Source organism: Callospermophilus lateralis, chromosome 15 (assembly GCF_048772815.1).
Source record: "Callospermophilus lateralis isolate mCalLat2 chromosome 15, mCalLat2.hap1, whole genome shotgun sequence".
NCBI lineage: Eukaryota > Metazoa > Chordata > Mammalia > Rodentia > Sciuridae > Callospermophilus > Callospermophilus lateralis.
Window position 1 is genome coordinate 93916609 of NC_135319.1, and position 26660 is coordinate 93943268.

General features: G+C 53.4%; 3 protein-coding genes across 4 annotated transcripts; 1 reads left to right on the top strand and 2 right to left on the bottom strand.

The window, feature by feature from the left end:
• Window positions 1–149: 149 nt before the first annotated feature.
• Window positions 150–10640, top strand: Mtg1 (mitochondrial ribosome associated GTPase 1). 2 transcript variants are annotated; one of them, XM_077105413.1, is made up of 11 exons: window positions 150–358; window positions 638–702; window positions 2468–2572; window positions 3901–3981; window positions 4376–4432; window positions 4651–4741; window positions 6316–6377; window positions 6785–6881; window positions 7223–7304; window positions 9577–9689; window positions 10050–10640. In XM_077105413.1, the coding sequence occupies exons 1-11, from the start codon at window positions 250–252 to the stop codon at window positions 10181–10183; spliced, it is 996 nt and encodes a 331-aa protein (XP_076961528.1). In that variant the 5' UTR covers window positions 150–249; the 3' UTR covers window positions 10184–10640. The 2 variants fall into 2 exon arrangements, with proteins under 2 accessions (XP_076961528.1, XP_076961529.1); XM_077105414.1 differs by lacking the exon at window positions 10050–10640 and adding an exon at window positions 9947–10043.
• A 2476-nt stretch (window positions 10641–13116) lies between these two features.
• On the bottom strand, window positions 13117–13593 carry Sprn (shadow of prion protein). Its single transcript, XM_077105270.1, has one exon. It carries the CDS (start codon window positions 13591–13593, stop codon window positions 13117–13119), a length of 477 nt encoding a protein of 158 aa, XP_076961385.1.
• A 6353-nt stretch (window positions 13594–19946) lies between these two features.
• On the bottom strand, window positions 19947–20882 carry LOC143637987 (olfactory receptor 6B9-like). Its single transcript, XM_077105372.1, has one exon. The coding sequence runs from the start codon at window positions 20880–20882 to the stop codon at window positions 19947–19949; it is 936 nt and encodes a 311-aa protein (XP_076961487.1).
• Between the last annotated feature and the right edge of the window lie 5778 nt (window positions 20883–26660).

Here is a 26660-nt window from a genome sequence, read left to right on the forward strand (position 1 = left end):
TAGGGTTAATACGTGCCTTAATTGCTTAAGAAAAATCCCACAAAACCCAGAACCTGAGCGAGAACCGCCCCGCCCCGCCCCGCCCCGCCCCGCCCCGAGGGCCCGCCTGTGCAGGCTTCCTCACGGCCAGGAGAGTGGTGTGCGCATGCGCGACCGCGCGGCTGCACCTGGAGCGCCGGAAGCGCGGCTGTGGCAGGGTCGCGGGCCGGGCGAGGCTGTGCACCGAGAGCGCTTCCGGGACGCGATGCCATGCGGCTGTCCGCGGTCGCGCTGCGCGCCGCCGGAGCCGCCTGGCGCGAGTGCTTCCCCCTGCAGGGCCGCGACGTGGCACGCTGGTTCCCGGGCCACATGGCCAAGGGTGAGGTCCGGCGGGAGGCGCGGGAGAGCAGCGGGGCCGCTCCAGGCGCAGGGCTTCCCCCTGCGGTCTTGCAGCGCTGTCGCTCTTCTGTGGTCGTTTGCCCCGCCTCGGAGTCTCCAATTTACACCGCGTTTGGCCCTGTGCGGCCGGCCGAGGGACCTTGTGGGGACCTGACTCCACCAAGGGCGTCCACTCGGGGGTGTCCTCCCTGACAGGCCAACTGAAACTCTGCCCTCCGAAAGCCCACGGCCCCTCCCTTAGTGCTCTTGTGTTTTGCAGGGCTGAAGAAGATGCAGAGCAGTCTGAAACTGGTGGACTGTGTCATCGAGGTCCATGACGCCCGGATATCCTTTCGCCGCGCTGGAGGGGCCCATTCCTGAGCCAGACTGCGCATGAGACAGCAAGCAGGCAGTGCTGGTCTCCGCCCACCTTTGCCTGGCCCTGGCCCTAGTCCGGTCAGCTGCCTGCAGCAGCCAGCGGCCTGACTTGTCCTTACTGTCATTTAAATCAGCGCTTTTCCACCTTCTTGTATGTCAGAATTACCCGGGCCCCCTTTCAGATCATAGTCTGTGTTGCGGGGTCCAGGCCACATGTGTTCTGAAGCTCCACACCTGTGGTGTTGGTGCCTGAATGGGCCACTCAGGCTTTCCAGGGTACCCCGCATGGAAATTTCTAGGTAGGGTATGAAAGCTGAGATTAAAGGTTCCTGCCAACCCGGGCTTTCCTCTTAACTGAGTGAATCATGGACAAGACAGGGTGATTGTGCTCATTAATTTGTACTGCTCAGACCTGGTTTTCACACTTTTGAAAAAAGTGTGGAGGTTCTCCTGTGGTGGTGTTTGCCAGCTGTCACCAACCTGCCTGTGTAACCCCAGAAAAGCTGGGGATGCCAGCCCCATAGGCCTGACCCTGTGGACCACCCAGGAATAGCCAGGTGCAAATGTGTGCCTGACCTCCACTGCCTGGAGTCTCTGGAAGTAGAAGTGGAGGATGACCATTTTCAGGGCTCAAAGGCTGGTTGTAACTTAAGTAACAAAATAGCAGGAATTTTTGCATTGGGCTGTAATATGTATCGATTTACTGACAGGCTGGTCAAAGGTGTTTACTGGCAATTATATGTCTGATTGTTCTTTAAACTTTATATTACGTTTTTTCAGTATTGGAGATTGAACCCAGGGCCTCACACATGCTAGGCAAGTGCTGTAATGGGCTACCTTCCTGTTCTTATGTCTGATTATTTAAAAAATGAATAAAACCGTAGTCATTATTTAGTGTGTGTGATGAGAGGACTTTTTTCCACCTTTCATCTCTAGAACATTCTACTTTATCTAGGATATGGCAGGGAAGCGGTATTGGATAGTAACATCCTGGGAGAGAATGCTGGAGGCTGGTGGATGACTGAATGGGCAGAGACTTGGTCAGCACTGAGGGAGGGTCCCCTTGTATGGCAGGTAGCGGTTAGAGTGGAAGCCTCACTAGGGCATGTCAGAGGCCTCTGGACTCTCAAAGCTAGACTCCCGGGAGAGACAAGTACTAGGAGAGCCAGGGGTCTCTACACAGTGAAGAAAGAAGCTGCTGCCTGCCTGTGTTAGTCTCACGTTCAGTCCCAGAGTCCCTGGCTGAGGGCAGGACTGAGAAGGCAGCATCTTCCTTGGGGATCTCTGGGAGAAGGCCTACCCACCTGTAGGGTGGCAGCGACCCCCAACTCCTTGGTGGCCATAGGTGGGTGGTACTTTGAGGTATTCTATGGGAGGCTCTCCCTGAGTCATCAGGTCATTGTTTTGAGCCCAGGTGCCTTGGCAGCTAAATAGTAACTTGCTTATAAAACCTCCCTCTGAACTGGTTTCCCATTTGGGAAGCTGAGTGAAGCTATTGCCTTGCTGACTGCCTGTCCTGGCTACTGCAGGAGGTACACCCTGTCCTCAGCCTGAAGGGCAGAATCTGGGTTGGCTTGGCAGCCGCTAGGCTGGGAGAGTGGACTGGGCTGGCTCCTGATCTGAGATAGGGCTTTGTCCTCTGCCTTCAGCTCTTACTGACAGGAGGTAGTTAAGGTAAAGTAGGTTGATGGGCTGGTAAAGCTTTGAGGAAATTTTGCCTTAATGTTGCCACATCCCACTTTCAGGCCGCAACCCTCTGTTTCAGGAGACCCTTGGACTAAAGCCTCACTTGCTGGTCCTCAATAAGATGGACTTGGCAGACCTCACAGAGCAGCGGGTGAGGGCCTTTCCAAAAGATGCCTGCAGACCATGACACAGATGTTGCTGAACAGACTCAGAATCAGCCAGGCTCAGTGTTATCTCTCTAGGCAGGTTCTGCCTCAGAAACAGCTCTGCTTTTTTTTTTTTTTTTTTTTTTCAATTGGATACAATACCTTGATTCTATTTATTTATTTTTACGTGGTGCTGAGGATTGAGCTCAGGGCCTCCCATGTCCTAGGCGAGCGCTCTACCGCTGAGCCACAACCCAGCCCACATCTCTGCTTTTCAGGAGGACTTGACAACAGAACAGGAAAAGCAGAGGCACCACCTCCAGTAATATTTCCAGTCTCCATGTTTCCTTTTCCCTTGGGCCTTCTGTCCCCATTCTGCTTAGCTCTGGAGAAATCTGTTAGCTACTTTGGGCCTGCCTTCCCCACCCCCAGTCCTTCTACCCTCTAGATCACAGGGTGTACGGAAGGCAGCTGGCAGCAGAAAACCTGGGTTCAGGCTAGTGAGCATGGATGTCTGGGGGCATTGCAGCCATCACAGAGACCAGTGCTGCCCAGCACAGTGTGCTTGGCATTCTGATCTTGGATGTCGACTTGCAAATGCTCAGAATGGACACCATTTCCCCAGGAGGTGGCATTGTGCCACTGGAGGCTGCCACAGCTGAGCCTTCCCTTAGGCCCTTCTGAAACCATGAATGCTGTATCTCCTTTGCCCCCCGTGGTGGCCTCTGGCCAACAGTGATCACTGCAGCTGAGGAACTGACTTTCACATCTTACCTAGTTCTAGTTAAGTTGAGAAGCTTCGTGAGGCCAAGGCCTGCAGTCTGTGATGGCTGCAGCATCCCCAGGTGTCCGCACTCACCAACCTGACCCTAGGTTTTCTGTGGTTGGCTGCCTTCAGCACACAGTGATCCGGAAACTGGAAGGGCTGGGGGAGGTGTGGGAGGTCTGGTGTCTCCAGAGCCAAGCCGAATTGGGCACAGGTGGGAGGGTACTTTCTGTGTGACCAGGAAATGTGGAGGCTGGAAATGTTATTGGAGGTGCTGCTTCTGCTTTTCTTGCTCTGTGGTCGAGACCTTTGCTAAGTGGTGTCACGGTCTTAAATTCAAGGCAATTTTTAAAAAGTTGTTAGTAGCATGGAAATTTCCTTGCTGCAGCAGCAGCAGTGCCTTCATTTTCCTAGGTGACTGGCACACCCCAGTGGCCTGCAGAGCTCAGGTGGTTCTGAGCAACGGTGCTCCTGGCCAACTGTTCCTTGGAGCTCAGTCCTGGAGTTTGATTGTGCCGTGCCACCCATATTTGCATTTAATATGTAAAATGGCAATATCTCTTTCAGAAAATTCAGCAGCACTTAGCAGGAGAAGGCCTAAAACATGTCATTTTTACAAACTGCATAAAGGATGAGAACGTCAAGCAGGTAGGCCTTTTTCTGCTCACATGTTTCTGCTTTATAACATTATTTTAGAAGAAGCAGTTTGGGGGAGATCCTGGGGTTGGCTTCTGCTTTCCAGGGATGTGGGCAGTCAGCGGGAGTATAGCTGTCCTAGAAGCCCCCTGGGGAGCCACCTACTCCTCCCTAGTGTCGGGGTGGGGACAGTCTGCCTCTGGGTCTGTGATCTGGGCACTTGAGAGTACTACCTTCAGAAATTCAGGCAGGTCAGACCTCCCTGTCAGCTGCTGGAGTCTGTGTGTGAGGTCCGTGTCTCCTGATGAGTGGCAGGGAGAGGGTCCCTGAGGCTGGTGTGTGGAGGTGGCTGCAGGGGGGGTGCATTAGGGGCTGTCAGGCTGAAATGAATGGCTTTTTGTTTCAGATAATCCCAAAGGTCACAGAACTGGTTGGGAGCAGCTACCGCTACCACCGATCAGAGGTTGGTTAGTGGGCCCCAGAGCTGGTAGTGGGCCAGCCCTTTCCTGCCTGTGAGAGGATGGGGAGTGCCCTAGCAGGAGGCTCGGCCCTTCTCCTGGGTCTCTTCAGCCAGCAGGGCTGGGTGGCCCATCAGGTGGTAGGTCTCTGCCTGACCTCCTTCCTGGGCTGAGAGTCCACGGCCTGGGCAGGATGGGCTGAGGGTCTTCCCTGCCCCTGTAGAACCTGGACTGCTGCATCCTGGTGGTCGGCGTTCCCAACGTGGGCAAGTCTTCCCTCATCAACTCCCTGAGGAGACAGCACCTCAGGACAGGTGAGCCTGCGCCCTCTGCCGCCGAATTGGCCCTGCATCCAGGGCTCTTCCGCCAGGACAGCAACGGAGAGGGCAGTGTGGGGGACAGCTGTTTGTTGCACTGGATTTTACACTGGATTTGTTTTCTAATGGCTTTCATGTGGGATGGTTTTCTAAACTCGATGGTTTTTGTTTTTCATTTGTTCAAACCCCTTTGGTGCAGATGATTCCACTTGCTGTAGGGTAGAGGGTGCGGGGTGTTCTCATCCCAGGTTTCCTGGACTTAGTTTGGAAACCTGAGCCCTCAGCACCAGTCTCCTGCTCATCCTCATGTTTGATAAAATGTGGCCTGCTGCGCTCATTCACAGTGCCTTGGCTGACAATTTTAAAGTCTGATGCTGGATCTAACTGTATTGATTTTGTTGTTCATGTTAGTATTACAGTGTTTATTAACAAATCTATTCACAATATAAAATCTGAGAGCTTTAAGCCATGCTGAACCATTATTCCAGAGAGTATTTTTGGCATTAATTGGAGAGTTCTTAGTTATCTGGTGATCTGTTTTTTTTTTTTTGTTTGTTTGTTTTTGTGGAGGGTGCACTGGGGCACTTTACCACTGAGCCACATCTTTATTCTTTTTTTTTTGGTGCTGGGGATTGAACTCAGGGCTTTATGCGTGTGAGGCAAGCACTCTCTCAACTGAGCTATATCCCAGCCCTCAGCCTTTTTTTTATTTTTTAAGACAGGGTCTTGCTACATTGCTTAGGGCCTTGCTAAGTTACAGAGACTGGCCTTGAATTTACAATCTTCCTGCCTTAGCCTCTTGAGTTGCTGGGATGACAGGCCTGTGCCACCATGCCTGGCCATCTGTGTATTTTCTCTGTCCTTTTGTGGTCAGTGGCACTAAGTGTGTTCTTAGTGCTGTTCAGCTACCCTCACTGTCCCCAGACTTACAGCAAAGCAGCTCCTGGTCCCCCCACCCCCGCAGCCCCGGTCTGTGTCTGACCGGTCTGTGTCAGTGCAGCCCTCCTCTGACTGGCTCTTGTGATCAGCAGTGCAGTGCCCTGTGCACTGTGTTGGAGCTCCTGTCAGAACTCTTTCTTCCTGGGGCTCCGTGTCCTCTGTTGTGTCTCTGCCAAAGCTTATTTGGCTTCTTGCTCCCCTTATTCCTGAGTTGGTTTGGCAGTGGGTAGAGCAGTCCTTGGGGCATGCCCTCAGCTGGGACCTGTGCAGTGGCCTTGGCATTCAGAGTCTGGGCAGGCTGGTCAGGCCTGCTGTGGGCTGTTGGAAGGTGGGCAAGTCCAGGAGGGTGGGGCATGATGGGGGACAGCTCAGGTCTTGCTGTTGTGGGCCTTCCCAGCTCTGGGGCATGAGTCCTGGGCATTTGTCAAGCCTTGTGGCCCCTGCATCTGACTTTTAAAAAAAGCCCCTGCGTGAGCTTTTGGGGCTAAATGTGGGTAATCATAGCCCTGGGAAGCTCGTTTGGCCTTTGGGGTTTGCATTCTGCTTGTCAAATGGGTTAGTTACACGTGTGTCTGACCGCGCGTTCTGTAGTTGTGTGTCTTGAATACACAAGAGCCCCCTCTGTCTTACAGGAAAAGCTGCCAGGGTGGGTGGTGAGCCTGGGATCACCAGAGCTGTGATGTCCAGAGTCCAGGTGGGTCCTCTGTGGCCAGGCACAGGTGCTTGCCTGGTGCTGCTGAGCAACCTTGTTGGCCCTGCCCATGACCGTCCTTTCCCACACTCCACTGCATCTCCACCGGGTACTCACCTGTGCCAGGCACTGCCCTGTCCTGTTGCCCAGCCGCCAGGGCACCCCACTGTCAGGAAAGAGCAGACCCACTTTCTACACGTTCCCTTTTGTTCTCCATGGGACCTAGTGCTCTTATTTACTCTCCAAATCGGGTGACTCTGAACCTTTGGCCACCCCTGAGCTTGGTGAAAATGACCCTTTGAGGGAAGGTCTGCTCCTGGGCCCTCCCACGGAGCCTCTGAGGCCTAGTGTGTGGGGCCAGCCCATCAGGAGGCTGCTGTGGGGGCTCACTGTGAACTCTGTCTACATAGGTGTGTGAACGGCCTCTGATATTCCTGATGGACACCCCTGGGGTGCTAGCTCCTCGGATTGGAAGTGTGGAGACGGGCCTGAAGCTGGCCCTGTGTGGTGAGCTAAGCCTGGTGCCCTCCCTCCTACCTCGAGTGACCTTGGCACAGACCCTCAGCAGGAGTAGTTGTCCCACTTTTGCCCTGGCTGCTGCTAGATGCTTCGCAAAGCATGCTGCTTGCTATCTGACCCTGCCTGTGAGAGTGACTTTCACTCTCCCATTTGACAGATGTGGGCAGTCAGACCTTACAGCAAAGGCTTAGCCAAGTGGGAGGAAGGTCAGGATGACAGCTGTGTTCTGTGGAGAGTCTCTGTAGCAGCTGGGACTGGGAGGCGCGCAAGCTTGTTGGGGACACAGATGCCAGCTGTTGGATATGCTCACCTTTGCCGCCATCTTCCAGGAACCGTGCTGGACCACCTGGTCGGGGAGGAGACCATGGCCGACTATCTCCTCTACACTCTTAACCGACACCAGCTGTTTGGGTGAGTGGCAGTGAGGGCAGGGCAGGGCAGGGTGGGAAGCCCCTGCTTGCTTGTCCTGGCCAGGTGCGGCTCTAGACACAGCACACAGGTATTGTAGACGTGATAATCTGCACATTGTTAAAAATTGGGTAAGTCTGACATGAATGCACCTGAGACCATCCGATAGTCAAGAAAACGGGCACTCCCATTGCCCATTGTGCTTTGTAGTCTTCCCTTCCTGCCCTCTGCGCCCAGGCAACCCTCTGCTGTCTGTCACTAGATATAAATTTTCTAGAATTTTGCACAAACAAAAGAGATGCCTTTCTTTCAATTGGCTTGTTTGAAATTTATCTTTGTGTGACCTGCTAAGTGGTGCTCAGTGTTCAGACATTGCAGTACGTTTATCCAGTCACCTGTGGGTGGACACCATGTTGTTTGCAGATCTTGGTCAGAGATTTACTTTTATTTAATCTCCAGAGAGTCAGCTTTTGGTTTCATTGACGTTCTCTGTTATCTTTCTGTTTTTTACTTCACTGATTTCAGTCTTTGTTGTTTCTTCATTTATACTTTGCTGATTTTCCTTCCATCTGTACTGCTGATTGTTGAGAAGGGCATTGAAGTCTTCACCCTCACACACCAGTCTGCTTCCCTGGGCGTCCTCTTGCACTGGCACTGTGCATTTTGAGGCTCTGTTGTAGGTGCAGTAGTGTGCAGGGTGTTGTGAAGTGCTTCTTTATCTTCAGAGAGCTCTCTGTTCTGGGCCCCTTGTCCACAGCACAGAATGCTAGGTTCTTTTGATTGGTATTATCATGGTGTATCCTTGCCCACCGTTCTACTTTGTGCATTTATCTTTATAGTAAAAGTGCATTTCTTATAGGCTGCGTAGAGTTTGGCCTTGTTTGTATCCAATGTGGCGGTCTCTACCTTTCCTATTAGATATTTAGACTATTTATGTTTTGTGTCATCGTTGATGGTTTGAATGTGTTATGCTGTTGGTTTTCTAGTTGTCCCATGAGTTTTGTGTCTTCTCTCCCTTTTCTGCCTCTTGATATCCAGCTCCATCTCCTTTGTTAGTCTGGTGCCTGGGGTCTTATGCTTCAGGTTTGCAGGAGTCTCAGGAGTCACAAGAGTCACCTGCAGCACTCAGGCAGGCCCTTTTCCTCACCTGATGAGCTTGCCACTGTCACCACACATTCCACCACTGCGTGTTGGATAAGTCCTGCACACACTTTCCTTCTCTTCTCTTTGCATACACAGTCATCTGTTAAGGAGACTCCGCTGTACGAAGAGCACGTTCTATGCTTACCTAGCACATTGCTGCTCAAGGTGCTGCTTGTTTCTTGAGTTCATCTGGTCTTTCACTGTGTGTGAAGGACTTTCCTCGATCTTTACTGTGGGGCAGGTCTGCCTGGCCCCTCCCTCTGTGGGGTAGGTCTGCCTGCCCCCTCTCTCAGGGCAGGGGTCTGCTGAGGTGTGTCCTTTTAGCTCCCATGGTCTGTCTCCTTTCACCTCACAGGGAGATGCTTTCCCTGTGGGCAGATTTTTGGTGGGAAGGGTGGCCCAGCCTCGTGCTGGTTTTCCTCTGGTGAGGGGTCTGCTTCCTGCCCTCCTGTTCTTTGTCTTCATATTCCTCTGGCTGCTTTGAGTGACTTTTCCTGGTCACTCCTTCGCAGTTATGTGGCCTGCTGGGCTCTTCTTCTGTGTCTGTGCTTCAGTGTGTGGGCTTCCGGGCTTCCGGGCTGTGACCTCGTGTGTCTGTCTCACTGGGCTGATTCCCAGTGTTATGTCTTCGGTGTATCTTTTGCCTTCTTCCTGCTCACCAGGGCTTGGGTGCCAGCTGCTGGGCACTTGGCCTGTGTGCTGCTTGCTCTGAGACGCTGGGTCCTGTCTGGGTCCTCGCTGGGTTTCGGTCACTGTCTTCTGTGGTGTCTGGTCTGCTGTTCGTCCTATCCCATTGCTTCTCAGGACCCTCGAAGCTCAGGTCCTGCCTTCTCTCATCATCTGTTCCTCAGCTCTTGTAACCACATGGCATGTGAATGTGAGTCTGTACATTCTGATACCTCCCACTTCTGGGTCCACTTCAATTTTCCTCTCATTTGGGATCTGACTTGCTTTGCAGGCTGGTCAGTGTTAGGTACCAGACTTTGGATCTCGCCTTGTTGGGCCATGGATCTTTCTTTCTTGAAGGAATTCTTGAGCCTCGTCCTGGGATGCTCAGGAGCTTGGCCACTGGCTGCTCTGGGGTGTGGTCAGCAGGCCCCCAAGGTCTGATGTGGCTGTGGCCTATGTGTAGGTACGTGCAGCACTATGGCCTGGACGGCGCCTCTGACGACATTGAGCATGTGCTGAAGAGAGTGGCCATGCGGCTGCGGAAGACCCGGAAGGTGAAAGTGCTTACAGGCACCGGTGAGTGAGGCTGTGCTGTGCCACTCAGGGTCTGTGTGTTCCCTGGCTGTCCCTAGAGGAGGGCAAGAGGAGGGAGGCGTGGGGGTTGGAACATGCATGGGCGGTGGTGCTGTCCTGGGGTTGGGGATTGGGCAGAGGAGCTATTGAAGTATCTAGAGAGAAAGGAGCTTGTAGTCCAGGCTCCAGAGTGTGGGACTGGCCCTGTCCCCTGTCCTTGGGTGGTGCTGAGTGGACATTATGTTCTTCTCTATGAACAGGCCTGGCCTGAGCTTTACTCACCGATGCCCAATGTGACTGTCTTGGGGCTGGCTGGGCCATCCTTCTTGGAGGACTCTTTCTCATCAGACCCACTGTCTCTAGGGGATGTGAATGTCGTCCAGCCCAACTACTCTGCGGCAGCCCACGACTTCCTCCGGACCTTCCGCAGTGGGCTGTTTGGCCCGGTGATGCTGGACCGTGATGTTCTACAGGACTGCCCCCCTGCAGAACTGTAGACTCAGCGCCTACTGCGTGGCAGATGGCTTCCTGGACCTCATGTGGACAGAGCGTTTGAGGCTTACAACTTCCCACTTTTCTCCAGAAGCAACCATGCTGGTCCCTTTGATTCAGGGCCCCACTTTCCCACTCACTGTGGCCTGGCCAGCCCTATGGAGCAGGCCTGCCTGACTGGCCTGGTGAGGCGGTTCCTGTTTAGTGTCTCGAGGAGCTAAAGCTGTAATCGGTAATGTTTAGAGCTCTGGATGAAAAGCTCTCTCTCTTCTGGCTCTTTCATCGCACACCCATGCTACCTTGGGCCCACATGTTGAAGTCCCTCTCACCAGTGAAAGCTGGAACAGGCAAGTCAGGAATGGGGCCCTCGATGTCCTCTGGCCCTGCAGTGACCAAGAGTCTTATACCCAGTGCAGGGGTTTATTTTGGTCAATCTTGTTATTAAATGAATACATAAACATGGATGGAGTTCAGAGTAGTGGAACCCAAGGATTCCCTCCCCCTCAGTGCTCCGCTTTCAGGAGGCCACAGGCCCATGGCCCAGCTGTACAACAGACCAGAGAGTCATGGATGGCCAACTCCTAGCCAAGGGGACAGTGGCCCTGTGCTTCAAGGGGACCCAGACCACCTCCTAGCCAATGGGACAGTGGCCCTCTGCTTCGGGGGGGGGCCCAGAGGAGGTGCCGAGGACCCATCCCAGTGTTGTGTAGGGAATGTTGCTGTTAGTAGCCTGCATTCTAGAAGGCAGGGTGGTTGGGTTAGCGCAGACGGGAGGTGCTGGTGAGTCTGGACCTGGTGAATAGCTCTGACCTCATTGTCTGGTGGTGGCCTAGCTTTCCCACAGCTGCCTGAGCGTCTGCCGTCTCTGATGCTCAGCTGACTCTCTCCATGCTGTGGGCAGCTGCTCCCAGAGGCTGGTCTTCCAGTGGTGCCTCCCACTGCAACTGCCACATGATTGACCCATTCTGAGGGTGCCTTCTTAGCATTGTCTGTGTCTTGCTTCTTAGCATTGTCTGTGTCTTCAAGGGCCCTTGGCTGTGCGAAAAGCTAACACACTTGAGGTGAGGCTGGTGTGAAGCAAGCATTGAAAAATGTTTTCGTTGCCTCTGGAACCTTTTGACACTCATGCGCTGTGGTGTGCAAGGGTCTGGTCCAATGCAGCCCATCAGGGAGGCATCTGAGAAGCCAAGAGGGCTTTGGTGGGTCTCCCTGTACCAAACTGGATGATGGAGGGATCTCATCTGCTTTTGAGAGATCGGCGGGCTTGGCCTTGGCTTGCTGGTCTTAGGTGGCATCCAGCTTGGTCTGGAAGGTATGGAGGAGCATCGGGGCTGGCTGTGCCCTGAGCAATGGCAGTGTGGATGACAGGATGCAAGGAGTAGTGTCCTGTGACTGCTTGGCCCAGGTCTTGACAGTAGCCTTAAAACCTATCCCCAAACCGGAGCCTTGTGCTGGATGGAGAGATGCTGGTCTCAGCATTGTTCTGGCTAAGCACAAAGGCTTTTTGGTCCCGAGGGTGAGGGAAGTCCTGGAAATAGATTGTCTGTGGGTGAGGGTCTCACAAGAGCACCTAGGAGATGGCCTCAGGTGCTTAGAGATAGACATCTTGGCAGAGCTGGGAACCCCTGAACTGGGCTCATGGGCACTGCGCTGGTGGGCCCTGGAGACACAAGGGGCCAGTCTATGCATGAGGTGTTTGGGAGTTGGAGGCAGTCCTTGTAAGGACTGCCAGTATCTTGAGGCTGTTCTGGGTACCCCTCCCCTCAAGAGGTCCATGTTTAGATAGCCCTTGGTGGAGTAAGGAGCTCGACTTTCTGTCCTGAGCCCAGGCTTGCTCTTGTCTGACTATACCTGCTGGAGCCTTGGCCCACTGCTTTGGTCAGCCTTCCTCCAAAGACCTGCAGGTGGCCCTGGGTCTGATGAACCATGGTGTCTCCTGTCTGTCCTCGGCCACTGTGCCACAACCTTACTGAGGACCCTCTGCCTCCACCTGGTCCATCTGCTCTGAGGGAGGGACTGCCCAGTTGGAGATGCTGCTGCTCACCAGAAGTGTAGGACCACTTACAGCACAGGGGGACTCTATAGTGGGATTGGCAGCTGCTGTCCCCTGAGTGATCACTGGATGTGAACTTAAATTACAAGAAAATGGAATTCTCTTGAATGTGGGTTTTCCCCCAGAATGGGTCTCAAGATGAATTAAATGATCCTTAGGGCCCACTGGCTCTAAGGTGGAGACCATCACCTGGCATGGGCTTTGTGGGAAGTCTGCCAGGCAGAGAGGGATGCTGCCGTGGCCTCCCAGGGCGTGTTCTGCTGGGAGCTCTGAGAACCACAGTGGGCATCTTCTGGAATGGATGGCTTTCCTCCCCCAAACATTACTGTGCTGTGAAATCTTCAGGACCTGCCCCAGGCAAGTGGTTAGCACCTGACGCTTCTCCCTGCAGCCTAGTTGAATGTTCCTCCCTCGCTGATATTCTGCTCCTGTGGGAAGTCCATTCCTGCGGCTCTGGTGGGAAGCCCTTGGTCCTCCATCCTCAGGGCTTCAGTGGCAGAGTGGGACCTTTCTGAAGGTGGCCTCTGCCTGGTTGGTCAACACTGTCTACACTCTTCTGTCCAGGGAAGGCCAGGGAGCAGGAGTGGCCTGAATGCCTGGTCTTGACACCTCCCAGCCTGCAGGCCTGAGCAGGAGCCACAGCTAATTGCCTCTCTCAGGGGACCCTGACATCCTGGAGCTGGGGGTGCTGCTGATTCCATGGTAGGGTGGGGAGATGGGGAGGCTGGGACAGTCTTAGGTGGAGGGTGGGGTCCTCCAGGCCTGAGGATTGTGGGCAGTGCAGGGAAGAAGTGTTCAAATGCTGCTGGCCTCTGGGACAGCCTGAGGGGCCTATGGAGAAGGCTGGGCTGGGGGCCAGGATATGGATCCCAAGCCCAGCTGAGCCTAGGGCTGTAGCAGCCCCAGAGTGCCCAGAGCTCCAAGGGCACCACCCAGCAGCAGGCAGAGGCACAGGTGGTGGGTGGACTCTGCACCAGAAGTCCAGGTCCAGTAGCTGTACACACTCCTGCCTGTCCCGTTGCCGCCGGGTGCCCAGTCCTCGTCGTCCTCCCGGCCACCCTCCTTTGGCCCTGTGGCCCTTCTCCAGCCTGGGCCCCCAGCCAAGCTGGCAGCTGCCCCCGCTGCAGCCCCTGCCGCAGCCCCTGCTGCAGCCCCTGCTGCTGCCACGCGCAGAGTTGAGCCCGCTCCGCTGTAGCGGGGGGCAGGCCTCACGCGCACCCTTGAGGCCCCGCGTGCTCCACCGCGCAGGCCTCCGCGGGCGCTGCCCCGCGCTCCTCCACGGCCACCTTTGGCTGCACCGCTGTCGCAGAGGAAAGCTGCAGCCAGTAGCAGAGCCCAGCAAGTTGCAGCTGTCCAGTTCATCTTCATTGGCAAAACTGCAGAAAGGAAGCAGAAGGGACTTCAGCTTCTGCGAGAAGGGGCACAAGGGCATGGGGCAGAGATGAGGTGACAGGGAACTTAGGGCCTGGGGACAGGGTCTGGGACCAGTGGGCTCGGGGTCTGGATACAGGAACATGAGAGCTTGGAGACTTGGGAGGCTCAGGTTCTGAGGAGATATAGGTCAGGACCTGGGGACCAGGCTGTTGGGTGAGGGGGTTCAGGGCCTGAGGCAACAGAGGTTTGTGATCTAGGGACCAGGATGGGGTTAGGGGATTCAGGGCTTGCTGACAGTGGTGAAGTGGCTCAAGCCCTGGGAGGACAGGGTTCAGGATCTGGGGACAGGGGCTCAGAGCCTGAGGACAGATTGAGCTGCTTTTGTGAAGATCTGGGAGGCTGACCACTTGTGGTGAGGCTGGACTGGGCTGTGTGTGTGTGTTCAGGCCTGGGGTAGGGGCTTGGGGTCCTGTTCACCAACTGGGAAGGGTATGGGGTGGGCTGGGAGGGATTAACACGGCAGGACTGTTATGTGCCTGGGGTAGGAAGGGGCGCAGAATTGGGGGGTGCTGAGCGCCTGTGGTGGGGGTGCTCAGGCCTAGCGGTAGGGGCTTGTATCCCCGGCTCTGCGCAGCCATGTTGGGGGTGTTGGAGGGGGTCGTGACTGAAGGATGCCAAACACTCAGATCAGCATCTAGAGAAAGAACGGGCATGTGACCCGACCTGGCATCCCCGATCTCGGATGGATCTCCGGAGCCTCGGAGCCAGTGGCCGCGGCGAAATGGGTGCGGGGTTGGTAACACCCTTGGACTCCGCCCGGGAAGGCCCGACCCCAGAAATTTCCCTTCCTGTCCCCGCCCCGCGCCCCACCCTCCCAGGCCGAGGCCCAGCAGTGGGGGAGGGGAAGCGGACGAGGATGGGCCCACCCCGCTCTGCACCGAGGGTCTGGGCGGCGTTTCCATCCTCTCCGGGACCGCGCAGTCGCCCCCACTGCAGCCTCTCCGGCCCGCGCCCGGACCCCCGCTCGGACTTACCCGCTGCGGGCCTGGGTCGGAACTTCTGCCCAGATGCTGCTCCGGGGAAGACGGGCGGGGGCGAAGACCCTCTGCCAACCCGCGCGGCTGGACACTGCCGAGGCCTCAGGGAGGACTGAGGGCGGCAGCGGCGGCAGCGGCGGCGGCGGCTCAGCCCTGGAGACCGGAGGGGAAGGGAGGAGATAAGGCAGGCTCGGAGGAGGGCGCAGCCCCTCTTGTGGTCCGGCCCCCATGGTCGGCGCGCCCCCTCCTCCTTCCTTCTCCTCCCCGCCTCCCTCCCCAGCTCCTCACTTGCCCACAAAAGACCCTCTTGTCCCCATCACCCAGGCGTCTCTGATTGCGTCTGACCCAGCGGAACACGCCAGCCCCCTCCCTCCGTGCCCTCCCCACCTGCCCACTTCGTCCATTCCCATTCCCCAGGGCCTCTCCCCAGCCCATCCACGCTCCTCCTTCCGGTCTTCCACATTGTTATCCCCATCTGAGTGGACATCCCAGCCACAGGGGCCACAAAAATGTGCCAGGAGGAGAGGAGGGGATGCCTGCCCAGGGTCCCAACTTTCTGAGTCCCACCAGCAACAGGCTCCCTTCCCAGGTCTGTGATACTTGCTCATGGGCACTGGGATGTGCCCCTGACCATAATTTGGGACTCATGGTCATCCTGTTGTTCTTGCAGTGCCACTGAAAATGCTGCCAGGGACCCTGTGCTCCACTGGGAGTATCCTGATGGCACTAGATGAACTTGCCAGGCCTGGCTCTGGGACCACTTCTGGGAGTGCTCTCCTGGGGAGCCAGCCTTGGGGTCTGTCTGTTGCTGTGCCCTCCCTGGCCCTCCGAGGGGCATATGACCTCTGCTCCAAAAAGCATGCAGTTTCCTGGCCACAGGGTCTGCAGCCTGAGTTCTAGGAGGCCCACAGAAGCTGAAGTGGAGCCTGTTACAGATGGGGCAGAGGAAGGGAGCTGGTCAAGGTGACCCAGTTTTATTTGCCCCAGCAGATCCAGGTTAGTGAGGGAAACTTCTCTTCCCATTGAAGCCAGTTAGATTTGGGTTTCAAATGTTTCAGGGTTTCAGTGAGGAGGAGCCCAGCCTGGTGCCTGGCTCCTTGCCCTTCATTCTAAGTGCCCCACTCAAGTACATAGAGTTCCCAGGAAGCCTCCCACAGCTTTATGGCAACAGCATAAATGACAACCAGAACCTCTCAGACATTCAAAGAGCCCTGCAACACACAGGAGCTAGACCAAGATAAAGAGATGGAACAGTGGAATAAGAAGTTTGAGGAATCCGAGGGAAACTTCAAAACAGACATTAAAGGATACATAATCTCAAAGGCTTAGAATGACCGGCAGATACAATACTAATAAAATAAATAATAGGTTGCTGTGAAAAAAGAATAAAAGAAACTTTTCAATCTCAATTTGTTGAGAAAAAAGAGAACAGAGGGATTGAGTCATAAAGCTAAGGAAATCTCAGGCAAAAGACAGAATATGAGAGGAGAGAGCTCTGACCCCTGACAGTTGTGCAAAGGTGAACATGGAGGCAGGAGGGTTAGTGACCCAGCAGGAAATGCGCGGGAGAGGTCCTCTCACCTCCTCTTATCTGAAGATTGTAGGATGGTCTCAGGGTATGTAGGGAGGCAAGGAAAACACTTGGACTACTTTATGTTTGAGTGTGAACATGAAAGTTCTTAATGGAATACTAGCAAAATGTGCATGGTGGTGCAGCAGGAAGCATGCCAGCATCCAGTGGGACTCAGGTCTTGCCTCAAGACATGCCAGCGACTTCATTCCTCAGTGGGTAGAGGGAGAGACTCTCTTAATTTTCTCAAAAGAGGAAGACAAAGCGTTGGATTTCAACCAACACTCATTTGTGGTGGGGGTGAGGGGAGAAAGGCCAAGAAAGTGAGTCAAGGAAATGAATTTTCTTTACTCTGCTGTGTTTCAGAACCACAGCAAACATCCTGCTCAGTGGTGGGGCTGTACATGCACTCCTTTGAGAACACAAATGAGAATGGCCTTGCTTTCACCACTTTTGTGTGAGACAGGACTGGCAGGGCCACCTACAAGACAGCAGTGTTTGGAGTGGGTGAAGTCAGCAGTGGCAGGACACTTGCTGCTGCCCACTGGTGCTGACTTCCCACCTGCAATAGGGGCCACAAAGCACTGGAGGGCCCCTGAGACCCACGCAGAGGGCTCTGGGCATTCCAGGGGGTCTCTGTTCCCCCTAGGAAGAGGGTCTGTGCAGAGATTGAACAACCTTTCTGTATCCTTCTGTCCTGCCTGGACATGGTGCCCAGGGTGCTGCCATCATCTGATGGCCACAGGGTGCTGTTGGCAGAGTGAGGGTGGTGGGTGGAGATCTGGGTCCCTGCTTGTCGAGGCTGCTCCATCGCCCTGTGCTGGGCATACCTGGCCTCCTGACTCTGCTTGTTAAAGTAGTTATCAACTGGATATTCTGTGTCAGCAAAACTGCATCTTAGACTTGAGTAAATGCACTAGCTTTTCTCCCCAGAATGAGAAAGCAGTCAGCAGTGCAGTTAGCATTCCACAATGCAGATGGCATTGTTCTAGAACACAAAGGAAGACCTGCTTGCATGGAGGCATGAACGAGGATAGAACAGCTCAGGACTGTGGAAGTGATGATTCTCCACCCACAAGTTAATTCATTCAAAGAAATACCAACAAAAATTCCTGCACATTTTTTTATTAGAGCATTATTTCGGTATGATTTTTAAAGGAACCCGCTGTTGGTTAAGCTGCACCCCTGTAAAATTCATATGCTGACTCCCAAACCCTGGTGGCTGAAGTTGGAGACAGGACCTTTCAGGAAATAATTAAGTTTATTTGGGGTCATAGGAGCTGCCCTGATCCAAAGGACTGGTATCATTAAGAAGGGGAGATCAGACGTGCACAGAAGGGTGACCGTGTGAGGACCCAGGGAGGAGAGGAGGTGCTGACACAAGTCATAGAGATAGGCTTCAGAAGGACCCATTCCTGCCAAATCATGAATCATTCCTGCTAAATTTCTATCATATAAGCTGTTTGTGGCACTTTGTTATGGTACTAAAACTAATATAGACCCAAGAGATCATAAACTCTGGATAGAACATAAAGGCCAAAAATAACTAAGATAATTTTTAGAAAGAAGATCAAAGAGGACTCACTATATCAGATACTGAGGCATCACAGAAAGTCATGGTGAGGAAGCATTCTGGGCAAGGGACAGGCAGACCAGCACAGGGAACTAGGGCATGGGTGACCATTCCTTCCAGCTGCTCTCCCATACCTTGATCATACATTTCTTCATCTGCATCCCCTGAAGTCCTTTTCATAAGTTGCATGTGTAAGCAAATGTTTCCTGAGATCTGTAAGCTCCTTTAATAAAATAATCCAACCTGACGAGGGGTTGTGGGATGCCAGTTTATAGCCAGTTTGTCAGAAGTGCAGATAAAACACCCAAGGATTAAAACTGGCATGGAAGTGGTCAGGTCCTCAAGTCTGAGTCCTGGGGGGAACTGAGCTACCTCCAGGTGAACAGTGTAGGACTGAGCCGAATAGAGGACACCCAGCAGTGTCTGCTGCAAGACTGTTGCTGAGTGTGTGGGGACCCCTGCTTGGCTTCAGAAGTCTTCGGTGTTGACTACTGAGCAGGAGTTGGAGAAACTGAGTTTATATTATCTGCTCAGAAAACATAAAAAGGACAAAATGAAAATTCTGGAAGTGAAAACAGAAGATTGGACATGGCTAGAGAGATGGAAGATCAGAAGAAATATCCAGAGGAGAGCATAGGATCAGGGCGGGAGTAGAGGGACACTGAAAAGGTCTGGTACATGATTCTGGGACCAGAGGAAGAGGAGAAAGTGCATGTGGTAGAGGCAGTGTTCAAGGAAATGCTTTCCAAAATGGACAGGAGGGCAAATCTGAGCTTTGGAAGCATCCAAACCAAGAGCAACAGAAACAGAGAAGCAGTCCAGGAGAGACGCTGGAGGTCAAAATGAAAAATATCTTAAAGCTTCCAGAAGCAGAGGAAACCCAAGTCACCTGCAAAAGGAATAAAAATAAGACTGACACTGAGCCTTCAACAGAGCCATGTGGAGAAGCATGGCAGGCAGCCAGGAGCTGAGAGGCAGTGATTCTTGTATCAGGAAAATGCCCACAGGAAACTGATGTCACTGTATTAGCGTCAGACAAAGTAGAATTTAAGCCTTAAACATTAAGGCAGGGAGCTGTCTAGAGGCAGAGTAGTACCTCCTAATGATAAAGGTTAAATTGACCAAGATGATAAAGTGACCCTAAATTTGTATTCATTCTGACATACTTTAAAATGCACAAAGCAACATGATGAGAAAGATGATGTTTATAGCACAAAATTTTGCATAGATTTAACTCTCACACAGACCACGGGATACATCTGTCACATATACACACTGACAAGGCACACCTCCTGGTGCCATTATTAAGGAAATGGGGCAGGAGTGGAAACCAAATGCAAGAGGTCTTGCCCTGACAGCACTGGGCAGGGAGTGCGTGGTTTACCAAGTTCCATGATCCTGAGAAGAAAGGGGGCAGAAAACTCGGGCATGGGCATGTTACATGGTCACAAAACCTACCAGGCATCAAGCAGGAGGATGCCCTTGTTTCTGGGGAATGGTGTCACCTGTGTGTTGGGGTGCTGCTGAGACCTGCGGCCTGGGGCTCCTTGATGCCCACTCTGAGCCTTCTGAAGTTCTCATGGGAAGAGGGCAATCCATGCAGGCTTGGGGGTAAGGGATGCAGGGCTTAGGAGAGGGAGAGGGGGCTGGCTACCACCAAAGCAGTCCAGACCTCAGTGGTCAGGGGAATGGCACTAGAAAGGGACTACCTGTGACTCTGCACTGAGCTTTTCAGGCTAAGTGGCTGCCAGGGTGCTAATCTTGCTGGGAGAGGTCTTGGGAGCTGGGAGCCATTCCTGCTTCAGTGCTGATATCCCAGGGAGAAGCCTGGGGAACTGGGAGCTGTCCCCTGTTCAGTGCTGATCTCACTGGGAAAAGCCTGGAGAACTGGGAGCTGTCCATTGTTCAGTGCTGATCTCCTGGGCAGCAGTGTCCAGGGCCTGGACATAAGTCTTTAGGTCTCAGTCACCTCCTGTGCTCATTCAGATGTCCACTTGAGGCCACTGTGTCCTGGGCAGCTCTAATCCAGGGTGGGATGGGGGAGGAGAGGAAGGAAGTTCTGCTGCCAGTTGAGACAGCTGGCCTGGTCTTGGTGGTGAGGCAGTGTCTGCAAGCAGGGCAGAGTGGTCAGCAGTTCCAGAGTGCATCCTGCTGCTGGTCCTCAGGACGGGTCAGGGACTTGGAGGAGTTTGGTCAGGGCCTCCCTAATGTCATGGTTTCGCAGGCAATAGATTATGGGGTTGAGCAGGGGAGTGACAACCGAGTAGACCACAGACACCAACTTGTTGAGGTTGAAGGAGCTGATGGCGTGAGGCCGGGCATACATGAAGATGGTGGTAGTGTAGAAGATGACAACCACCACCAGGTGCGAGGCGCAGGTGGAGAAAGCCTTCTGGCGGCTGCCTCTCCCGGGAATCCTTAGCACTGTGGCCAGGATGTGGGCATAGGAGACCACAGTCACCAGCAGGGAGGTGGCAAGCACCGCCAGGGCTGCCACAAAGTCCAGTGTTTCGATGGTGGTGGTATCTGAACAGGACAGCTGCAGCAGGGGTGAGATGTCACAAAAGAAGTGATTGAGGACATTGGGGCCACAAAATCGGAGGTGGGAGATGAGAGTTATGGACACAAAGGAGGCCAGAAAGCCACCAAGCCAGGCACTGAGCGCCAGGTACAGGCAGAGCCTCCAGCCCATGAGGGCTGGGTAGCGTAGTGGGTGGCAGATGGCCAGGTACCTGTCACAGGCCATGGTAGACAGAAGGAAGCACTCAGAGGAGCCTAGTGAAAGGAAGAGGAACAGCTGGGTGAGGCAGCCGGAGAAGGAGATGATCCCTACTCCTGCCAGGAGGCTGACCAGCAGCTTGGGGACAGTGACTGTGGTGTAGAAAGTCTCCAGCACTGACAGGTTGGCCAGGAAGAAGTACATAGGTGTGTGCAGTTGGTGGCTGGCCCTGATGGTGCCCACGATGACCAGGTTCTCCAGGACTGTCACCACATAGATGGTAAGGAATGACCCAAACAGCAATCCTTGCAGGTGGTGCAGCTCGGGGAAGCCCAGCAAGATGAATTCTGCCACCCAGGTGTTGTTGGGGTTGCTCATGGCCCTTCCTGGAAGGGGAGGTCACTTCTGAGCACCCTGGAACAGTGACACTAAGATGTGACACGTGATAGGGTCAGGCTTACTTCTACACTGGTGAGAGCAGCTGTGAGCACTGCACTCCTTCTGGGGGTCTCAGAGGCAGGGCTTCCCTCCCCCACCCCCATGTGGCTGCCCAGGGACTAGGGACTAGCAGAAGACATCACGACCACAGCATGCCTTTGGGACCCACTGCAGCCAACCTCACCTCTCAGCTCAACTTGCACACCTACCCAGGGCTAACATCTATCAGTGGCCACAGGGCCTGGACCCACCTGTCTGAGCAGAGGCACTCCTCACAAATATGCCCTCAGGCATATATCCTCTCCTGCCTCAACATACAGAAGGGATTCAAGGGTGTACACTCCCAGGTGAAATCTACATCAGATGCACACCCCAAGATGCACATACTCACAGACTTTGGAGGTGTACACACACCTGGCCATGCCAGAACACACAGAGCATCAGGAAGACTTATTTTGCCTGGGGTGCCCTAGGGCACTTCCCTACCTTCCCTGCTGACTCCCAGGCCTCCTGGCTGGTTCATACTGCTCTCTGTGGCCAGGGGACCCTCCTGCTTCAGGAAAGACGGGATGTGCAGTTTGGGAACGGTTGTAGGACACCCCTGCAGGTCTGTGCCTGAGGGCAGATGGCTGATTGCCTGGAGGAGGTGGCCTGAGATCCGGCTGAGGAAGGATCCCACTGGCCTGCCAGGCGCTCCTGGCCCTGCCTTGCGGCTACTCCTCTCCTGCTTGTACTTGGGTGGTGCGGAGGGAGTCCGCGGTCCTTGGCTCCTCTGTGTGCTCAGCTTCTACTTCAGCAATTTGCCCTTCGCAGAAGGGCTCCACCAAGGTGAACTCCCCAAAGCCACCGAGGGCTCAGGCAGACGCCAGACTCCCGCTGGGCCGAATGGCTAGCTCTGCGGATCACTGCGGCCACCCAGGCAGGGGCGCAGCGGGGCCAGAGAGCCTCTGGCGGAGGACCCAGAGGACGGGCCCCTAAGTCTCAGCACCCCGGTAGTGAGATGGGTCAGGAAGCTGCGAGGGGCCTGCAAGGGTCTGTGGGCCCGCCTTGGACTGGCAGGTCTTAGGCCCGAACGCAGACTGAGCCCAGGGCTTAGTGCCTGGGTCTGGCCTTGGCGGCTTCGGGGCTGGACGGCTCCGGGTCTCGGTTCCTGCGGCTCCGGCCAGCAAGCCCGCCGGTGGCAGCTGGGGGTCGCCGGAAAAATGCTGCGCTCAAGGGGCCTTCGGGGCCTGGTCTTGGTGAAGCTCGGACGAGGTCTGGGAGAGGCTGGGGCGGGGGCGGGGCCTCCAGCCTCTGGCTCCACGTGGTCTTTATTGGGCTCCTCAGGGCCTCGCCCTCCTCCCAGGCTTCTTTCTGCTCCCTAACTTGGGGGGACTCTTAATTGCTCTCCTGGCAATTTGTGGAGGGAGCCGGGAGGCGCGCCGCTGGGAGTCAGCCCAGAGGAGGTCTCCAGAGGAGTCTGCTCTTGGGTGCCCGGGGACGCCATCCTGGGGAGGCCCCAGCCTGATTATCGCCTAACATGGATTCCCACCCTCTCCGACAGGCGAAGCCGTGTTTCCCTGTGCGGAGCTTGCATTTCCCTGTTTCTCATGAGTGTTTCCTATAGATGTGAGCTTCTGCTTCTGTGAGGTGCCCCATCTTTTGTCCATTTCTTCCAATGGTGTCCTCTTTTACTTGATTTGTAGGAGCTCTTATTTTTATTTATTTATTTATTTATTTATTTTTATTTTATTTTTTTTTTTAAAGAAAGAGAGAGAGAGAGAGGGAGAAAGAATTTTTTAACATTTATTATTATTTTTTTAGTACTTGGCGGACACAACATCTTTGTTTGTATGTGGTGCTGAGGATCGAACCTGTGCCGCACGCATGCCAGGCGAGCTCCCTACCACTTGAGCCACATCCCCAGCCCCAGGAGCTCTTATTTTTAAAACTCACTTTCTAAATATCTCTTTGAGGTGTAATTTATGCTGTGTGTTGAGTTTGATGGATTTTGACCAAAGTGCACATGTGTGTATGGAAATCACGCTCATCAAGGTACCTCCTTGGCTGAGAGATGTCCTGATGCCCTTTCCTAGCCATCCCTGCTCTGTTGTGATTCTTTTCCTTGCAGATTAGCTTCATTTGCTCTGGAAGGCAATGTGACTAGAGCCACAGGCTTCCTGCCAGGCATGCTTCGGAGGCTCTGGATGTGGGGACCCTCTGCATGACTACAGGGTTTTCTCTGCAACCTCTACTTTCTCCTTTATTTGTTTCCAACATCTGGAGATGCCTGGCTTTCTTTCATTCATCCCATATCAATTCATGCCTGCACAGAGGCCTGAAGACTCACTTGGGACCTTTGCAGGTTCACCTTGATCATTTCCATCTCTTGGCGTTGTTGTCCTTCACTGCCTGGTGTGCAGTGTCTTAAAAGCCTCTTTTTCATTTTCTGCTACTCCATTTTGGCTGAAAGTGGATATCTTTAAATAGTTTTAGAATATTCTGTTTGACAGGTCATTATTTAAAAGTGTTAAAAATTATCCAGATATGGGGGCATTCAGATTTTTGTTAATTTTAAATTTAATTTTGTTGTAGTTAGAATGTATGCAGTTATTTCAACCTTCCAACTTTACTAGCCCTGCCCTATGTGTATCGTACATGCACCTACAAAGCATGTGGGTCCTGTGACTGCTGAGCACAGCACTTGTGTGGGTTGATGTCCCCTGGTGTGGGGTCCTTGTGCCCCTCCTTCTGGACTCTTGCACTCCCTGGGCACCAGGTCGTTACTTACGGGTTTTTCCTTTCCCTTTCCTCCTCTGTCTGGGAGTCCACTTACATTTGCTGCAGCTTGTATCTGCCACAGGGCAGTGAGGCTTGGTTGACATCTGGGTCTTTAGAACAACCTCCATCTTGTTATCAGTTTCTCAGAGCTATTATTTTCAGTGTCTAATGTGCAGTTTAGCTGTGGCTGTGACATTTCATTGCTTTCTGTGTCCTTGAGTCTCAGGCATTTGGGAGTGATCCTGGAGAGACTTCCCAGCCTGGCTGCGTCCCGCACAGGTGAAGGACCCGTGCTGCACCTTGGATACACCTATCCAGGGCCCTCATTGCGACTATCTCCTTTAGCAAACTCACACACCAAGCTGATCTTCTCCTGACCTAAGTTGCCCTAAGACCAGGCGCCTGAGGGCTAGAGGCCACCCCACAGCCCAGAGCCCACTGAAATGACCCCAGTGACCCAAACTTCTGTTGACTCAATCCTTTGCTGACCCTGGGGGACCTGCTGATCCTGCTACCCTGTGGCACTTGTCCCTCCCCAAACTCCATGGGGCTCCGGCCCTTCCCCTCCTCCTGCCTCCTGCCCCTTCCTGTCCTTCCTGTTGCTGGCTGATCTGGCCTGCTGTGACCGTGAGCACCAGCTCTCTTCCTGATGTCGTTTCTGTGTCTGCAGTCTTACTGTACCTCACTCTAGCCCATCCAGTGAAATTTTAGCTAACACATTGTGTTTTCACTTTAGAATTTCCAACTTGTTTCTTTTATATAATTCCCCTTTCTCTCATTATATCCGTGTGTTCCTTTAATGCATGATCATATTTGTGATGGAAATTTGAAGATGTTTGATGTCTAGTTCTGATGTTGCCACTAGGGTTTTGCTTCTCTTGATAGACTTTCTTCCTGCTTCTGGATCTTATAGTTCTGCTCCTTTGTGTATGTAATAAATCGTGCATGGCTTTAGGTCATGGGCTCTGTGTTACTGTGTGTGTGAGTGTTCTATCTTCTGTTTTGGTAGACAATTAGCTCAAGTAGAGTCACTGTGACCCTTTAGTCGTCTTTCTAAGCTCGATACATCAAGTCTAGAGCCACAGTGCTTGCCCCAAGGGGTCTAGGTCTTAGGGGCCAAGAGTCCTTGCTAAAAGACCAGGTTCTCCACAATTCCTGTCTGCCTTGACCAGCTGGAGGTGGGACACGCCAGCCCATAATGGCCATTTGCGGCTCTGGACAGGTGCTGTCCTTGCAAATGTTCCTCTGTTGCTGGTCACTACTTCCTGTCTTCCTGTGGAGTCTGTCCTGTGCATGTGTGGCTTCCTGGAGGGCTTCTGCAGCTTCTGCAGCTCCCCTTCCCCTACCTTGCTTGAAGTCTTCACTACAGAGTACAGGTTAACAATTCTGTTGCCACCCTGAATGTTGTTAACAAGAGGGACATCAATCATTTTACCCCACAAGGGTAAAAGTCAGGGAGGAGCTGCCAGGCTGAGGGGCAGAAAAGGCTAGTGCCATAGGGCTAACACCCAGGCCTATGCCAGCCCTTTCAGCCTCCAAACCCTGGCAGCCAGGGACTATGTGACCCCACCCTGCCTGGTGGGTTCCAGGGGCTGAACCCAGGATCGAGGACAGTAGGTACGTCCCAGCCTCTGTGGGCCAAGGACAACTTGGGATCGCCAGTCATGTCAAAGTGCAGACCTTGAACTTGGAGTCACATGATGCTAGACTCCACCATGTGTCTGGAAGAAGTAAGCGCACAAACAGTCCCTTCTAGAGGGGGTTAGTGTCAGAGTGAGTGGAACCCTTCCCTCAAGTGACCCTTCAGCAGTGTCAACACATGGAGATGTCCCCGGAAGAAGTAAGAGCTGGTGGAAGAGCAAGCATCAGGCTCATCAGGAAGCAGCCTCCAAAGCAGCTCTTTCCATGAAGCCCATTAAAAGGGGCCAGCAGAAAGCCAGAGGGCATGGAAGGCTGGCCCTCCATCAAGGTGACCCAGGTGGTATTCACAGAGTGCTTGCCAGCAGCAGCATGCACATCTGTTATGACCTGGATGTGAGGGGTCCCCCCAGAAGCTCCTACACTGATGCAGGAAATGGTCAGAGGATGAGAGCTGTCAGTCAATCAGTGGATTAATCCATTTGATGGATTAATGCTTTGAATGGACTACTGTGTAGTGCCTGCAGGTGGGTCATGCCTTGGGGATGGGCATCTTGTCCATGGCTTCTCCCACTCGCCCTGCTTTCTGGCCCCGTGGGCTGACAGCCTCCATCTTCTGGCCCTTACACCTGATGTCTTGCCTCACCTCAGCTCACCACAGTGATGCTGGCTGATAAAGGACGGAGCCCAGGTTGACTTTTCCTCCTCTGAGTAAGTGGTTCTTGTCAACACTTCTAGTCACCACCACAAAAAGCTGACACAGTATTCTTTTCTGGCACACATGGGATGTTTACAAAGGCAGACCTACATTCTAGGCCTTGAAAGAAATTCCAAACCTAAAATAACTAAGAGTGATACCTGGCATGTTTTCCGACCACAATAGAACTAAAATAAAAATCAAGAAACTAGAAAGTTTTCTGGAACATGTCCAAGTATCCCAAAACAATATACTTCTAAATAGTCCATTAATCCAAGAAGAAATTAATATTTTAGGGCTAGAAATGTGGCTCCATAGTAGAGCACTTGTCTGGCATATGCAAGCCTCTGGGTTTGATCCTCAGCATTGAAAAAAGAAAGGAAGAAATGAAATGAAATGAAAACACGACATGTCAAAAATCACAGGAGGCTGCTAAAGCAGTACTTAGAAATAACACCACAGACTGTATTAGAACAGAAAAAAGGTCCTGAATCAGTGACTCATCCCCCACCTGAAGGAGCTGAGATATAGTGACCAGTGAAGCCCGAAATGAGGAAAACAAGGGAGTCGTGGAGATCAGAGCAGAAATCGTGGAATAGAAACTGGGAAAGGCAACACATAAA

Excerpts from the sequence above, each read along its gene's own strand:
- Mtg1 (XM_077105413.1), top strand. The coding sequence starts at position 250 with ATGCGGCTGTCCGCGGTCGCGCTGCGCGCCGCCGGAGCCGCCTGGCGC. Across the intron at positions 703-2,467 it reads TCGAGGTCCATGACGCCCGG|ATCCCACTTTCAGGCCGCAA; the intron begins ATATCCTTTCGC and ends TAATGTTGCCAC. Across the intron at positions 4,742-6,315 it reads GAGACAGCACCTCAGGACAG|GAAAAGCTGCCAGGGTGGGT; the intron begins GTGAGCCTGCGC and ends TCTGTCTTACAG.
- Sprn (XM_077105270.1), bottom strand. The coding sequence starts at position 13,593 with ATGAACTGGACAGCTGCAACTTGCTGGGCTCTGCTACTGGCTGCAGCT.
- LOC143637987 (XM_077105372.1), bottom strand. The coding sequence starts at position 20,882 with ATGAGCAACCCCAACAACACCTGGGTGGCAGAATTCATCTTGCTGGGC.